Raw genomic sequence first — 17,850 nt, forward strand, 5'->3', positions numbered from 1 at the left:
CCAGTCAATTAAACAAAAAGTCTGATTCCTTTGAATTATATTCACTAGCACTGGATGAAAGTATGGACGTAAAAGACACTGCTCAGCTCCTCATTTTTATCCGAGGTATTGACGACAGTTTTGCGATAACAGAGGAGTTTTTGACCATGGAGTCCCTGAAAGGAACAACGCGGGGAGAGGACTTGTATAACCAGGTATCTGCTGTCATCGAAAGAATGACGCTACCTTAGAGTAAACTTGTCAATGTCACAACGGATAGATCGCCAAATTTAACTGGAAAAAATGTTGGGCTGCTGAAAAGTGAAAGAGGAAAACCCTGTCCGGGATCTTATTTTCCTTCATTGCATCAACCATCAGGAATCCCTGTGTAAGTCTGTATTGCAGCTTAATCATGTCGTGAATCCAGTCGTAAAACTTGTGAACTTTATACGAGCAAGGGGACTTCAGCACCGTCAGTTTATTACCTTCCTGGAGGAAACTGATGCGGATCATTAGGACTTGCTGTACCACTCTCGTGTCCGCTGGTTAAGTTTGGGGAAAGTGTTACAACGAGTGTGGGAGCTGAAAGAGGACATCATCATAGCATTTTTGGAGTTGATGGGGAAATCTGACGAATTCCCTGAGCTAAGCGACAAGAACTGGCTGAGTGACTTTGCGTTTGCTGTGGACATATTTTCACAAATGAATGAGCTGATGTGAAACTGCAGGGGAAAGATCAGTTTGTTCACGACATGTACAAACATGTGAAAGCCTTCAAATCCAAGCTCACTTTGTTCTCCGGACAATTTGCGAACAAATCTTTTGCTCATTTCCCCACACTTGCCATGCAGGAAGAGGCACCGCGAAACGCAAAAAAATACAGCAAATCACTTGAGGACCTGCACGGAGAATTCTGCCGTAGGTTCACTTCAGCTGGTGTCGTGTCCCCTGTCACAAGACCCTGAAACAGCACCACATGAGCTGCAGTTGGAACTGATAGATCTTCAGTCTGACTCCATCCTAAAGGAGAAGTTCAACTCTGTTAAACTGAATGACTTTTATGCTTCACTTAACAGAGCCACGTTTCCAAACTTCCGGAAGACTGCACAGAAGATACTGACTTTGTTTGGCTCGACTTGTGTGTGAGCAGACATTCAGCATCATGAACGCCAACAAAGCCCGTCACAGATCAAAGTTAATGGATCAGCACCTCAGATCTATCCTGAGAATTGCCACAACCAAAATAACTCCAGACTTGGATGCACTGGCAAAAATGGGAGATCAACAACACTGTTCCCACTGAAACTGATGATGTGTTGCTGCAGCGAGGTTGGAGCCAAATCTCCGACACAGCCTGCGTGGCTGCTCTAACCTGTTAATGTAGATAATAAAAAAGTTAAAGTGAGGTAATTGGTTTGGCGCAGGCCTCAGATGTTTTCATGATGTTTGATCAGTCACGTTACGACATGTTTTTGTATTGTTCATGTTCGTGCAATTTGTTAAATTGCCTTGCAAATAAATGCTTTGCTACCTGTTAAAGGCCAAATCCTTTCATGCAATGATTTTTACATGTCATTTATATTAGTTCACACAAACACTCATAGAGCGCTTCGGGCGGGGTCAGCACCACGTGACGCGCCGCCCCACGCAGCTTTGCCGCGTGACACAGATCGCACGAATGCGCTGTCCAACCAAGTTCTGACCTGCCCACTCCGAAGGAACGTGTTCAAGGGAGACCCGGTCAGCAGACAAATCAAAGCATTCCACAATTGAACAAATTAGTAAAAACAAATAATATCCAGAGGCACGTTCAGTGATGGTAGCGAGGCTAATTTGAACTTTTTCGTGTGGACCATGTTAAAGAGAAAAAAAACCGTTAAAATCACTTGAGTACACAACTCAATCGACTCACTGCCTGGTATCGGGACCGTGATTGCATTAACGAGGCGCGTGCCAGTAGCTTGGCTCATGAACGGCGCCTCCCACAATGGACGCGCGTCCAATGAGCGAATCTTCTCTGTGATTGGCTCCCGATGATTGGCCTAGAGGGGAAGATGGTCGGAGGCACGCGCGCGTAATTCTGTCACGTGATGTGAGCTCCCTCAATGGACTCTCAACATACTCATTTGGGGGTCGTGATTGCGTCTATGAAGCCCTAGCGCGCGTGGCTGGGCTCGTTAACGGAGTCTCACGCAAAATAGGAACGAGTGCAGGAAGCGCCACCCATACAATTAGTGAATCATCATACTGATTGACTCGCGATGATTGCCTTCTCCCTCCGACCCCCATGATTGGCCAGGGATGGGAAGGCAAACCCGTGTGATTGTTCCACGTGACGTGCGCTCCCTCGATATAAAGTAGGGAGCAGACTGCACACCGCATCTGCTCTTCACGGGGCTGACTGCTTTTGTAAGTAGTGAGTGGGGCGGGCTACATTGCTGGGCTTGCTGTAGGATTTGATGTTGTGCCCCTTTCCAGACCATGTTGGGTGCATGTTGGTTGTCTTTTTTCCATACTTGTATTTAACTTTCTGCGTGGTCAGTTTTCTTTTTTAACTTTGAGGATTAATGTCTTCGGAGGTACTAAGCCGAACGAGCTGACGCTTTCTACACGCACTCACCGCGCATGACCATTCAATATTTCCTTAAGAAAGCCTGTCCAGGTCCCGTACATTTTGCTCCTTATTGCGTTTTAAACATAATCCATGTAACCTTCCATTTCGACATTTTTATGCAAGCCAACCACTCGTTGAAGACGCCAAATTTGACTCATTTTGGGGTCAAGAGGTTTTGTACTGCAAATAAAAGCATGCATTAGCTTGTTTACCTAAAATTTCCCTTAACATCAACAATGGGCTTGTTGTTTGAATAATATATTTTCCAGTATTAGCCGGGTTGATCTCCCCGTAATTTGTTTTAAACCATGTCTGTTCTGCACCTTTTTCAAAGTCTCACCTGCCAAAATTCTGGCTGAATCTCTAATGTTTTAAAAATGGATTCGTAGCATAGGGCCGCACTACTTCCGTTTTATTGACCTGAAATCTGAGGGTTGTATGGCAGAAGCTGAAAACCCTTTTAAGTTTGAAACACCGTTAATGGGAATTCTCAAATTAATTGTATTTGTCCTGCCACCTAATTTTTTTTTTTAAATCTAAAGTGTCTAATTTGACCCCTTTTTCAAAGAGTGCAGTCATACATGTCTCTACCCTGATATGATGCAACACCTAATGACCACTGCATTTTGCCTGCGTTCTAAAAAACCTCCGCTGTTTATTTTTCGGCCAGGATGGTTCTTGCCTGGGCGATCTGCATATACAAACATCGTTGCCTTTGATTATAGGTTTAATCTGGTTTCCCCACACTACCTTAACCCAACTGCTTCTGTTCATATGACCCGTTTAGGTCGCCTTCAGCCAAGTCCCTGGATCGTCTATCCGAACTTTTCATTGTTCGTGGAAAGAAAAGGTATTTGTGCTACTGCAACTTGACACGTGCATCCCTCTTGCATTGCCCCACTGCATGATGGTCTACTGTGGCTGAGTGGATTGAGGGTTGTGGAATGGGCCATACACTATCCTGCTGTTTGTTGGGAGAAAAATTATTGGGAATTTAGTTTTGATACTCTGCCACCAACAATACCCGCAGTTCCATGAGCACGCATGCTTGTGCTTGAAGGACTAATTGTTAATATATCGGCGGCGAGTTCATTGTGTTGCGCACTTTTTGCTTTAATATTGATTCCACAAATTTAAATCTAAAAACGGTAGTAATTTTGACTCTGATTACGTTTATGTTGCATACTTGCCAAAGATTTAAAACATGCTTTAACAGCATGTAAAATGGCTATTGCGCACTATTTGGTGCCCACTATTTTTCAGTCCTTCCTAGGTATTTTAATGTCCAAATTTTAAGACTAATGGTACACTGAACTACAGTTGCTAGTGAACTGTAGTCTTGATTCTCTTTTTTGTAAATGATAGTAAGGCAGGAATACTTGGCTTGAAACATGCTTTCCCTTCCGTCTCCATCCAGGTTAACATAATGTCGTACCCACTTACGCTGCACATCATTGGAGGGCAAGGTGGAAATGCGTTCTCGTTTGATGGGAGGAGCAATGCAGCCACGCTGCAGAAACTCTCCGTGAGCGTTGGAGGCTGGCAAGTGAGGGGTGTGGAGGTGTGGCTGACTGACGGGCGAAGGCAGAAATTCGGCACCGTGGACTCCTCTGCTCAGCAGTTTGAATTCCAGTCGGGCGAGTTCATGTCGCAGCTCTCCCTGTGGGGCAATGGGGCTGGCACGCGTCTGGGTGCCATCAAGTTCAGAACGAGCCGCAACCGTGAGTTCTTTGCCAAGATGACGGACTGGGGGCTCAAGACCGAGTACAAGATCGACGTGGGCTCCGGCATCTGCTTGGGCGTTCAGGGCCGAGCGGGGGCTGACATCGACTCCATGGGCTTCCTTTTCATCAATGCTGTAAAGTCGTCGGTGATCCAGAACATGAAGTACCCAACTATGCACCAGGTTCTGCCTAACGTGCAGATGGAGGAGATTAAAGAAATGGAGTACATAAACGACACCAGCGTCATGCAGTCTCACACCTTCGAGAGCTCCAAGACGATAACCAAAAAGTCGTCGTGGTCTACGACCAACAAGATCGAGTTCACCTTCAGCCTGACCGTCTCGGCAGGCATACCTGAGGTCGTGGAGGGGGAGGCCGGGTTCAGCTTCACCTTGAGCTCTGAGACCACGCACGCATTGGAGAACTCTGAGGAGCGGACGGAAACTCTCACGTTCCCTGTCTCAGTTCCTCCGCACAAGACTGTCACCGTTGTCGCCAAAATCGGGCGTGCAAACATCGACCTCCCGTACACGGCCCTGCTGCGCATCACCTGCATGAATGGCGCTCTCTTTGACGTTCCTCTGAGTGGTGTCTACAAGGGGCTCACTTACACCAAAATGACCGCCCGTGCTACTGAGAAATAGAGCAGCATTTTGTACCGTTTTTTTGATCAAATGTTCTGAAAGAATAATTGTGGCTGACTACGAATAAAAGCCTTCTGCATTGCACTTCAATTTTCTCTTTGCATGTAAGGAATTAACATTTTTACAAGGTTCTAATGTTTATAGACATGGATATTTCACAATTTGCTGTCGGCAGGGATTATTTTGAGGTTGCATTGAGCTTCATATTCTAAATTTGACGTTTTTGTGACTGCAAGGATCCATACTCTGGTTCTTTTCACCGTGACTTTACCGAAAGAACCAAAGTGTCGAGCTTCATATCCTCCATTCTGCATTGCATGGCCATTATTGAAACGGGTTGGTGGCATGGTATATTTTATAGCTAGAAACAACAGGTTCCACACTTCCCACAAGGGATTGTCTGTCGTGCACGAATGCGCTATCCAACCACGTTCCTACCTGCCCACTCCGAAGGAACTTGTTGTGAGAGATTAGCATGATGTTAATGTGAGGAATTGGCATGTAACTGGGCATGGAGGTGGCTATGTTATTGTGAGAGATTAGCATGAAATAACAGCTGACATAGGCAGGTAGGATGGAAACATCAGTCAGTTAAGACGTTACCTGGTTAATAACGTCCTTCCAATGATTGCTCAGATTGTACCCATCTCTGTTGAAGTTGTCTGTTTAAAATATCTGGCTCGCTTCATGAACAAATCTCTGAAGGTAGCCGGTGGGTTTGCAGAGTACCTCCGTCTTGGAAAAATCCATTTTGTGTCGGCGTACATCGTTAAAACCATGATCGACAACGGCTGATGTATTGGTTCTACCGTGTTTCGGATCTGCCTTGTGTTCACGAACGCGGTCCGAGATGTTTCGTTTCCCCAATGTAACTGCTTCCACAACTCGGTTTGTAGACACCAGGATACTGCATGGCAGGAATCGCATCCTTTACAGATGGGCTTGGATCACGGATGTTGTGTATTGTGTTGAAACGAACCTGGATCCTGTTTGTTCAAGATTATGGAAATTTTTGGTAACACCTATGTATGGCAAAGTGATGGTTTTGGTTGGCTCCTCATAAGGTTGTCTCCCCATGGCTGGGGAGGCAGCTTTGCTGATTGTCCAGTCCGAGTATCCGTTCATCCTGAGGGCTTTGTACGTGCTCTAACTCACTAGCTAGGTGGTACTGGTTGGAAATGCAACGGGCCCTATGGTGTAGTGTTTTGATGAGGGAATTATTCTGGGCTGGATGGTGGTGGGAGTCAGGCTTTAGATAGGCATGCGTGTGGGTGGCTTTCCTGTAGACCGAATGTCCCAACGAGCCATCGGGTCTCTTCTCGATCAAAACATTAAGGAATGGTAGCTTGCCATCCTTTTCCACTTCCATGGTGAATTTAATAGACGGGTGTACGGAATTGATGTGGTTGAGAAATTGGTTCAGTGCTGGCAGGCCATGTGGCCAGATGACGAACGTGTCATCTACATATCTCTTCCACAAGGAAGGACGTAGGGTGGATGTGTGGATGGCATCTGTTTCAAATTTCTTCATGAAAACATTTGCTACCACTGGTGATAAGGGAGAACCCATTGGGGTACCCTCATTTTGTTTGTAGAATGTGTAATAAAGGACTCTCAGCCGATGTTGTTCTCCGTGTCCTTTATTGGGTTCTTGCTCGCACCCCGCGATGTCTCCGCTCCGACCCGCACCTTCTCCGCCTCGTGCCTCCGCACGTCGTCTGAGTCCTCCGCTCCCGCTCTCTCTCTCTGCAGCCACCCTGCTGCCTGTGTGCTCCGCACACTCCGCAGCCCCCTTGCTGCTCCATGTGACTCCGCACACCCAGTAGCCACACTGCTGCTCCGTGTGCTCCCGCACACTCTGCAGACACCCCCGCTGCTCCACGAACACCGCTGTCCGACGGTGCCGTGACTCCTGCCTCGTGTCAATCGCGCCACTCCTCGCCAGCACTCTGCATGGCCTCTCCCTTCTCTATTCTGTCTCCACTCCCGATCCCCTTCCGGTTCTCCCCTTATATCCTCCCCCTCACGAGACCCTGACGACTCCTCCGCACGTGACCCTGACTCCGCCCACACTCACGTGACCCTGTCCTTGCTCGCATTACATGACCCCCCCCCCCCCCCCCCGTGTAGAAAAACTCAGCCGTCCCCGGCTGCAACAAAGCAAAATAATGCGAGCAAAAGTCCAGCAACAGGCCTAACAAGACAACGGAGATTATAACAACACAACAACAATAAATAGCACAATAAAAGGAAAGGGACTTGGAACGCGTGCGGGTCGCTGGCCCGTCCTGAACGGGGGGCGGCCCCTGCATAGACCGTGACCGCGACAGGATTTTAGGAGCGGCGGGATCGGAACCGCCCGCCGCTGTTGGAGTCCCGCCAATGTCAGAGTCCCGTACCCCAGGGAAACCCGTCGCCGGGGTCTCCAGCAAATGCGTCCACGGCGGGGTTGGAGGGGCGACGGGGCCAAGTGTCCCCGTCGCCGTGGTAGGCCCACCCGGAGCAGAACTCACCGTCTCCGTCCGTGTCAAGGCTGGTCCGTCTGTCGTGGGTGGTCCTTCCCCGTCGCGTCCGTAACCGAGGCCTCCTGCTGGGGCGGCTGTCGAACGCGAGCCCAGCATTCCCTGGCGAAGTGGCCTTTACGGCCGCAGTGGAAACATGCCAGATCGGCTCGCCATGCAACACCCCCCATCGTGTCGACGATAAACTCTCCTACGTACAAACTAGCCCGTTTTCTATCAGATACTCTGCTCCCCTTCACAGGAAAGACCTCTTCGGCAGTACTCAACTCAACCCAATTAGTCTCTATGGTTAAGGACATGGTACTATCTCCTGATGACATCCTCGTCAGCTTTGATGTAGTATCTTTGTTTACCAAAGTCCCAGTACCGGACACCCTAACAATAATTGAGCACTTAGTCCAACATGGATTGAATTCTGATGTACCTGCACTGGTTAGGCATTGCCTCACCAACACCTATTTTACCTGGAATGGCACCTTCTACAAACAGAATGAGGGTACCCCTATGGGCTCCCCCTTGTCACCAGTTATAGCCAACATGTTCATGGAAAAGTTTGAATCAGACGCCATCCAGACCTTCCTTGTGAAAGAGGTATGTGGATGACACTTTCGTCATCTGGCCACACGGCCTCCCAGCATTGAACCACTTCTTGGACCACATCAATTCTAGACACCCATCCATCAGATTCACCATGGAAGTGGAGAAAGACGGTAAACTACCATTCTTGGATATTCTGTTTGAGAGGAGGCCTGACGGATCCTTGGGACATTCTGTCTACAGGAAAGCCACCCACACAGATTCCTACTTGAAACCGGATTCCCACCACCACCCATCTCAAAAGAATTCTCTCATCAAAACGCTATACCACAGAGCCCATGGCATTTCTGACCAACACCACCTGACCGGTGAATTAAGACATGTACATCGGGCCCTCAGGATGAACGGATACTCTGACCGTACTATCCGCCAAGCTGTCTCTCCCACCACACAGAAACAGCCACATGAAACTCCGACCAAAACTATCACGTTACCATAGCAGGCGTGACCAAAAAGATCTCCAAAATTCTAAACAAACATAAGATCCAAGTCCGATTCAGCACAGTGCATAAAATCCGTGATCTGATTCCATCTGTGAAGGATGTCGTTCCTGACTTACAGTATCCTGGAGTCTACAAATTGAGTTGCATTTGTGGTGATTGCTACATTGGAGAAACGAAACGTCATGTTTCTGATCGTGTCCGCGAGCACAAGTCAGATCTGAAACACGGCAGAACTGATTCTTCGGCCGTTGCCGATCATTGCTACAACTCGGTGGGCTCTCATGAAATTGTCTTTTCCGAGACCAAGGTTCTCTGCAAACCTCCTGGCTACCATCAAAGGTTTGTACACGAAGCCATACAAATATACAAACACAGACATAATTTCAACCGTGATGATGGGTACAAACTTAGTAATCATTGAAAAGATGTTATCAACCACGTGTAATAAAAGACTTGACCACGATCTCTGGCTCAGTGTCCTTTATTTGGTCCGTACTGTATTACCCACACGGCTGTCTCCTCTTTGCTCAGTCCCCACAGTGCTGACTCCGATGTCTCTCTCTTCTCCACCAGCAGCCCCTCTGTTGGACTCTGTCGCTCCTGTAGCCCCCACAGCAGCTCCGCTGCTGTTACTCACTCTCAGCCCCCCTGGCTGTACCCGCTGCTGCTCTTCTCCCTCTTGCTTACTCCGCAGCGCTGACAGCCTCGTGCTGTCTCTCTCTCTCTCTCTCTTCGTCGCTCCTGCGACTCTCTGCAGCCACACCGCTGCCTCCGACACACAGCCTTCCTGCTCCTGCGACTCTCTGCAGCCACACCGCTGCCTCTAACACACAGCCTTCCTGCTCCTGCGACTCTCTGCAGCCACACCGCTGCCTCTAACACACAGCCTTCCTGGCTGTACTCTCCGCAGCTTCTCACCACCCTTTAGCTCCCTGCTATTCTCCGGGGTTGGCTCCCGCTGGCCAACGGTGCCCCCTCCTCACGTTCGCCCGCGCGGCCCCACTCTTTTCCATTCACACCCCGACTGCCTTCTCCTTCCGGTTTACCCACTTAAGGACCCCAACCTTTTCACCCACGTCACCTGGCTCCGCCTCCCCGTGACGTCACATCCGGAAGGTCGCTTACGCCCGCATTACACCACCCTCCCCCGTAGAAAAAACCCAGCCGACCTCGGCTGAACAATACCAAAGCGTAATGCGGTGAACCGACCTTCCGCGCTAAAGGACACCAAGCATGCAATATAACAACAGAACAATAACAACAAGTAACATCAACGGACGTACAGAAAGCATGCAATAAATACAAGGGTAAGAACAAGAACAACAACACAACATACAATCAACGAAACGTAAGTGATTTAGAGCGTGTGCGGGTCGCCGGACCGTCCCGGACGGTCGGCGGCCCGCTCGCAGAACGGGAACGCGATGGAACTCGATGAATGACAGGGGGTAATTCTCCTGTTGCGGTTGGAAGTCCACCAACGTCCCGTGTTCCTGAAGAATCAGTCTTGGCCGTGTCCTTCGAATGTGCCTGCGGCGGGGTCAGAAGGGCTGCAGGGCTCGAAGGTCTCGCAGACCTGGCAGGCGCCCTCCGAGCAGGGCCCCTCGTCCCCCTCGGTGTCACGGCCGACCTGTCTGGAACAGGTACGACAGGCGCTCGAGCAAGATCAGTGGACGCAGGCAGGGGAGAGTCGGCAGCAACAGACCCCGGCAAGGCAACATTGGGAGATGACGCATCACGTAGGGGAGCAACATATGGTTTCAACCGCGACGTATGAACAAACCAACGGCGAGAACCAATCTGAACGTGCGCCGACTGTGGATTGGGAACCTCAATGAGGCGCACAGGACCATGCCAAGGTTTGTGCAATTTAGGAGAGGTCCCCGGCCGCACCTGCGGGCAATGGAGCCAGGCCAGGTCACCAACCTTCCAGGGGCACTCCCCCTCGGACCGCCGAGCATACCGCTCGTTCCGGGCCTGGGCTTTGGCCGTAGCCACGCGGGCATTTTCCCGCGCCTCCGTGACCCGGCGAACCGTGTCCTGAATGTATTCAGGGAGTGGTTTACGAGGTCCCTTCACCCCAGTACCCAATTGCACATCCACCGGAGGCACGTTTTCCCGTCCATACATAAGGTAAAACGGCGAATACCCTGTAGCCGCATGAGGCGTCATCCTGTACGCCGAAAGCACTCCGGGGATGTGCAGATCCCAATCTGATTGCTGTTCACTCACAGTATGGCAAAGCATGGCAGACAATGTCCTGTTCAGCCGCTCAACCATACCATCCGTCTGTGGATGGTATGGGGATGTCCGTATTTTCTTAGTCCCAAGGCCCGCGCACACTTCCGCCAATAATTTAGAAGAGAAATTTCGGCCCTGGTCCGTGAGGAGTCTCTCAGGCGCCCCCTTGTCCATAATATACCCAAACAAAAAGGCGTCGGTGATGGCTGCGGCCGACTGATCGGGCAACGGCCAGGCCATCGGCCAACGGGAGAGATACTCAACCCCTACCAGCAAATATTTATTTCCCCTCGCCGATGGTGGGAAGGGTCCTAATATGTCCAGTGCCACCAATTCATTGACTCGAGACACCTGAATCGACTGGAGAGGCGGCACGTAAGGATGTTTAGGCGGCTTACGTCGGGCGCACTCAGGGCACGCGCGCACGTGCCCTACGACATCTGTCGCCATGCCGTGCCAAAAATAATGACGTTGCAACGTCAACAAAGTCTTCTGCACCCCTAAATGTAAGAGTGTCTCACAATGGAGAGTCCTAATCAACTTGAATCGCAAGGACGTCGGTACCACCACACGCCAGCTTTCCTGGACCCCTTCTCGCCACATAAGCAGACCATCTCGGAGAGCGGTTCGCGGCCCCACAGCCGAACTCGGACTCCCATTGTCCCTCGTAGACCGCTTCCGCATGGACAACAACGACTCATCCATCATCTGTTCCCAAATCCAGACAGACCGCGGCAGATTCAAAACCCCGTCAGTCGGTCCCGGTTCCATCGGAGTATCCGACTTCTCGACGGCCAACGTAAGCGGCTGAGGGGGGTTCAGAATCGGCGAACACCTATGCGTCCCCGACTCACATTTGCAAGGGGCTCGCCGCGGTAATCTGGAAAGTGCGTCAGCGTTCGCATGGCGCACCCCCTTCCGATGTTGAATTTGGAAGGAAAATTCCTGTAGCGTGTCCAACCAACGTGCCCACTGTCCGGATGGCTGGTCCATTTTAAGTGCATATTGCAAGGCCGCATGATCCGTTCGCACAACAAAGGAACGACCATAAAGGTACGGTCGAAATTGCCGTAGGAAAAAAACAACCGCCAAAAGTTCTCTACGAGTGACACAGTAGCGAGTTTCCGCAGGAGACAAGACTCGGCTACCATACGCCACGACGCGCTCTACACCCCCTTTAGACTGTGATAACACCGCCCCAATACCTGTGTCACTCGCGTCCGCATCAAGAATGAATGGGCGATCAAAATCGGGATAATCCAATGTTGGGGCCGTTGCCAATAGATCACGCAGACTCCGAAAGGCCGCCTCTTCCGGCTGTCCCCAAACAAACTTCCGTCCTTTACCCGTAAGGAGATGCAAGGGCCTCGCAATCGTCGCAAACCCCGGCACAAATCTTCGATAATACGAGGCAAATCCCAAAAACCGCCGAACATCCCCCACGGTGGCCGGAGTCGGCCAATCCCGGACGCACGCCGTCTTTTCCGGATCCGTGGACACCCCCTCAGCACTCACAATGTGCCCCAGATAACGGACGGACCGTTGCAGTAGGTGGCATTTCTTTGGTTTAAATTTTAAATTCGCAGAGCGCATCCTCGTGAACACTGTCTCCAGCCGTGTTAAATGTTCCTCAAATGTGCGGCTGAAGACAATGATATCGTCCAAATATATAAGACACGTCTCCCACTGCAACCCCGTCAAAACGAGCTCCATCAATCTTTGAAATGTGGCAGGGGCCGCATTCAATCCCATGGGGAGGCAGTTAAATTGAAATAACCCCTGCGGTGTACGGAAAGCGGTTTTCTCCCGTGAGGACTCGTCAAGGGGGAGCTGCCAAAATCCCGAAGAGAGGTCCAGTGTGGAAAAGAACTTAGCCCCCGACAATGCGTCAAGGGAGTCGTCCATACGCGGCAGGGGGTACGCATCTGCCACCGATATCTTATTCAATTTCCGGAAATCAACACAAAATCGCAAGTTGCCATCCTTTTTCTTAACCAAGACCACAGGAGCGCCCCATGGGCTGTTAGATGGTGATATGATGTCCGCAGCCAACATGCCTTCTACTGCCCCCCGAATGTGTTCTCGCTCCGCAGGACTCATCCGATGCGAATTTAATCGAATAGGGGCAGCGTCGCCCGTCTCAATGTGATGGGAAAGCAACGATGTGCGGCCCAGATCCAAATCATCGTAGCTGAACACATCCGAATACGTCAACAACAATTTACGCAGCGCATCACGTTGCTCCACGGACAGGGAAGAATTTTCGTCACATAAGTTAGCAATCCAACGATTATCCGAACCCCTCGGCTCGGAAACACCAGCGACCACTCCCCGGCTATGCGGACAATCGTGCGTCGCAAACGCCGTAGTGGCATGTGCCACAACCGTACCGGCCGGAACACGGATGTTTTCCACCCCCGCGTTAAGCACCTGTAAAAACGGTAATTGATCCGGCCGGACAATGGTCTGTGCCCCAACTAACGCCAATCCTGTTGTTATCGTGGCGGATGGCGACAACAAGACCCCTACTGCTCCCAGACGATTAGGCAGGGGCTTCCGATACCGCAAGGGTATAAGCATCTGTGAACCAGGTGGGATGTCCACAGATGCGACGGACAGCGCCTGCACCTGTACAGCCGAAGCAGGTCGCCCCCAGGGCGACGGCAGAAACGATATTTGACGGCCACCCGGCAATTCAATACAATTCTCATTGATTTTGATCAAAATGGGCATTCTAGCCAAAAAATCGGTGCCTAATAAGCAAGGAACCGCCAAAGATCTTGATATTAACACAACACCCGAAGCCGACACATCCCCAATAGATATCTTAGCATCCACCTGGCCCACGATACCCATACTACCCCCGTTCACAGCAACGCACGACCCATAAACCGGGCGCACAGCCCCCGGCGGGATGCCCAACAGATGGAAAATGACATCCGATATAATAGTCGCAGACGCTCCAGAGTCGACCAAAATGCGCACGTCCACCCCTTGTATAGACCCCGGTACAGTGGACGAACCCGTAGCGGCCGCGACGACTCTCCGCGCCAATTTGCGCCACTGCGTCACCGAGCGACAAGGCCCCGTCGATGGCCTATCATGAATAACAACAATAGGGTCGCGCAACGAAGGTGATGGGTGAGGTGCAAAGCCTTGCCGGGCGTCTGGTGTGTGCCGACATGCCTGTTTCGGAGGGTCTTTGGGCGTCTTGTCCGGTACAGAAACCTCCTGCTGCGGCGGACCCGGGAAGCGGGCCCAGCAATCCTTGGCGTAATGGCCCCTACGGCCGCAGCGGAAGCAGTCGGCATCGTTGCGCCGAAGCGCAGGTCTTGCATCCCGGCGGCCCCGTTCCGATGGCGTAGCGCGCGGACCAGGGCCTCCGCGTCCCGACCATGGAGAGGAGGCGGCCGTCAGCTCCCGAGGACCCCGCTCATCCGGCACATAGACCGCCTTTGTGGGGTCCCACCCCATCGCGCCTCCTTCCTTGACGGGCCCACCCGTCCATGCCGCCACTTGCTTCCAGCGACGGAGATTAAACTGCGCATCCAGACACTTTGCTGCCGCTCGGGAAGTGAGCTTCTCATGCCCACATACAGGCATGGGGATCCCCAGATCCCGAGACAGCTCCAGCATTTTGCCTAATATGAGAGGCTCGAGCAGGTCCTGTGGCGTCTCCGGATAAGCTGCCATGGCCAGCTCCAGCACCGCACCTCTGAACGCCACGGGCGATTCCTCGGGTGCTCGTTGTCGTTGAGCGAATCGCCGATGCGCATCGTCAGGTGGCTCATAAGCGTCGGCCATTTCTTCAAAAACTCCGCATAAAGTCTTCTTCTTATCGGCCGTTATGGAACGGAAAAATCGAACCGATTCGTCGTCCAGTAGAGTCGGCAACACTTCCAAGGCCTCAGCATCGGTCCATCTTGCTGAACGTACCGCCGCCAAGAATTGGCAGGCGAAAGCGCTCCAATCGCCCCCGATGGAGAATTCCTTAACTGTGGTGAGGTGGCGACTCCGACTCCTCTTCACGCCTTCTTCAATTGTTGGTTGTTCTGGTGGCAAATTCAAAAAGGCGTCGGCCCGCGGCGTGGCCAAGATGGCGGTTTGGCGCCGCGGGGCGCGCAAGATGGCGGCTTCTTGCCGCGTGGCTAATGGCGGCGGCAGGGCAGGCAACGTGGCGGCCCGTGGAGCACCTTCAGCTTCTTCCGTCGTCCTCGGCGTGACGAGTTGACATAGCTGCGCCAGGACGTCCTTGAGTGCCTCCAGTTGCACCGCCATCTGTTGCCATCTCTGATCAGCGTCCGATGATGTTGACGGCCCCGCCATCGCGCCGACATCTTCCACTCCCGTCCCCATGCTCGCTTCAGCAGAGCTCTCCTCCACCACCCTAGCAGGATCCATGGTTGGAGGGAAATCGTCGTCGTCGGACGATGAAGCTGATGCTGGCGGCGGAGTAAGTTTCTTCCTCACTTGCTTCGACATGCCGTTTCACTTCTGGCACCAGTGTAATAAAAGACTTGACCACGATCTCTGGCTCAGTGTCCTTTATTTGGTCCGTACTGTATTACCCACACGGCTGTCTCCTCTTTGCTCAGTCCCCACAGTGCTGACTCCGATGTCTCTCTCTTCTCCACCAGCAGCCCCTCTGTTGGCCTCTGTCGCTCCTGTAGCCCCCACAGCAGCTCCGCTGCTGTTACTCACTCTCAGCCCCCCTGGCTGTACCCGCTGCTGCTCTTCTCCCTCTTGCTTACTCCGCAGCGCTGACAGCCTCGTGCTGTCTCTCTCTCTCTCTCTTCGTCGCTCCTGCGACTCTCTGCAGCCACACCGCTGCCTCCGACACACAGCCTTCCTGCTCCTGCGACTCTCTGCAGCCACACCGCTGCCTCTAACACACAGCCTTCCTGCTCCTGCGACTCTCTGCAGCCACACCGCTGCCTCTAACACACAGCCTTCCTGGCTGTACTCTCCGCAGCTTCTCACCACCCTTTAGCTCCCTGCTATTCTCCGGGGTTGGCTCCCGCTGGCCAACGGTGCCCCCTCCTCACGTTCGCCCGCGCGGCCCCACTCTTTTCCATTCACACCCCGACTGCCTTCTCCTTCCGGTTTACCCACTTAAGGACCCCAACCTTTTCACCCACGTCACCTGGCTCCGCCTCCCCGTGACGTCACATCCGGAAGGTTGCTTACGCCCGCATTACACACGCAAAAAATACTTAATTACACTTTTTTGGACCATCTTATCTGACAGGCACTATTTTACTTTACTTTACCGAGTGTTAACATCCCCAGTGTTTAACAGCACTCTCTTCATTGTTCAGCCAGCATTGGTATAAACATGGGCATTTTCGTTCTTTTCTATCATGTGTATCAGGCCTCCCCTCCCCCCTCTCTGTCCAATGCATTGGCGTGTGCAGCAGTAGTCGCTTGCGCTCAACCGCGTCCACGCCGTCGCCCATCCTTTTGGCCCCGCCCCCCTCTCCCTCCCGATGCGTTGTACGTGGCACTCCGTGCCGTCTTTGAGCCCCGCCCCCCTCCCTCCCGATACGTTCCATTCATTGGCTACCACATTCTGATGAGCCCCCCCCCTCTCCTCCCCCCTCAACTTGCTTTTAAGGGATTACATCTTGAATCATTGCCTCACTTGATGCAGCTAATCTGGCTGTGACGGTCCCACCTGATGACGGAGACTTGTGTTGCCTCCGAAACGTCGTGATCTTTATTTTATTTTTTATTAATTTTGATGTTTTACCTACGTGAGTTTACCGAAAAAACCTAAGAATATGAACCCCCTCTGTCCTGTCGCTCCCGCGCCGGCGGCCCTGGTCGCAACCCCGCTCTCTCCCGAGTCGGCCAGTGGGTCGATGCCGCCGTCAGCCCGTCAGGACCCCTCTCGTCCCGAACGTAGACGGCCTCCTTCGGGACCCCTCCTGTTGCACCACCGTCGACTGTAGGGCTCCTTGTCCACGCCGTCACCTGTTTCCATCGGCGAAGATTGAATTGGGCATCCAGGCACTTGGCCGCCGTCCGGGACGTCAACTTATCGTGGCCGCACACAGGCATGGGGATGCCCAGTATCAGGGGTTCCAACAAATCGGGCTCAGTCTCTGGATATGCGGCCATTGCTAACTCGATCACCGCGCCCCGGAATGCCACCGGCGACTCTTCAGGTGCCCGTTGCCGCTGCACGAACCTGCGGTGTGCATCGTCCGGGGGCTCGTACGCCTCCGCCATTTCCTCAAAGACCCCCTGTAGCATCGTCTCCAGGTGACGTATGTGTTGGTAAGACAGTGCCTTACCAGACTTGGTACATCTGGATTCAGTCCTTGTTGGACGAAGTCTTCAATGATTGCAATGGTGTCAAGTACAGGTCCATTGGTGAACAGAGAGACTACATCGAAACTGACAAGCAAATCATCCGGATACCGTGAGATGTCCTTGATTAGAGAAACCAAGTGAGCTGAGTTAAGTACAGCTGAGGTGATCTTGCCTGTAAAAGGAAGCAGGGTCTCAGACAGAAATCGGCCCAGTTTGTAGGTGGGTGAGTTAATGGGGGTCCGGCTGCTTATCATCACGTCTCCCTTGCGTGCTCCATCCGACCATTCGGATCCTCATTCACCCAGCCAATCAGACGCTTACCCATGGCCTTACCCCCCTCACTTCAAAGGGATTCTTGGCTAAGCTGGGCCGCCCTCTCGACCAATCCTGACGCTTCCCTGTCTGGTTCTGTCTCAGGCACTCCTTTCGCCATCTTCCTACCATTGGAGTTCCGCTCCGTCCCCCAGTGTCCTCGTCTCCCTGTAGCTCGCCGTTTGTGGCCCCGCCCCCTACCTGCCGTGCCGCGTCTTTCTGCTTTCTCACTGCAGTTGCCGGGTGGCCTTGCCGTGACCAAGTAGTTTCAAGTCAATTCACGACGCCGCAGGGTCATCCGACCTGGGGGAAATCTGCCAATTCCCTGACCTCGGGAAACCGTGGAGCCCCGCCACGAGGGGGCTCTCGGGTGAAAACCAAGAGGCCCGGTGACTTCCCCACGAGGTCCTACGTGGGGGTGTGTCTGTGTATCCGTGTGAGGGGTTGGCGAGGGGGGAG

The 17,850-nt window shown here is 52.3% G+C and overlaps 1 protein-coding gene across 1 annotated transcript; it reads left to right on the top strand.

Moving 5' to 3' along the window:
* The first annotated feature begins 2,310 nt into the window (after positions 1-2,310).
* Positions 2,311-5,045, top strand: LOC144733467 (aerolysin-like protein). The gene is made up of 3 exons (XM_078615380.1): positions 2,311-2,388; positions 3,381-3,443; positions 4,011-5,045. The coding sequence occupies exon 3, from the start codon at positions 4,020-4,022 to the stop codon at positions 4,959-4,961; it is 942 nt and encodes a 313-aa protein (XP_078471506.1). The 5' UTR covers positions 2,311-2,388; positions 3,381-3,443; positions 4,011-4,019; the 3' UTR covers positions 4,962-5,045.
* The last annotated feature ends 12,805 nt before the right edge of the window (positions 5,046-17,850 follow it).

Source organism: Lampetra planeri, chromosome 47, assembly GCF_965212315.1.
Source record: "Lampetra planeri chromosome 47, kcLamPlan1.2.h2, whole genome shotgun sequence".
Lineage (NCBI taxonomy): Eukaryota > Metazoa > Chordata > Hyperoartia > Petromyzontiformes > Petromyzontidae > Lampetra > Lampetra planeri.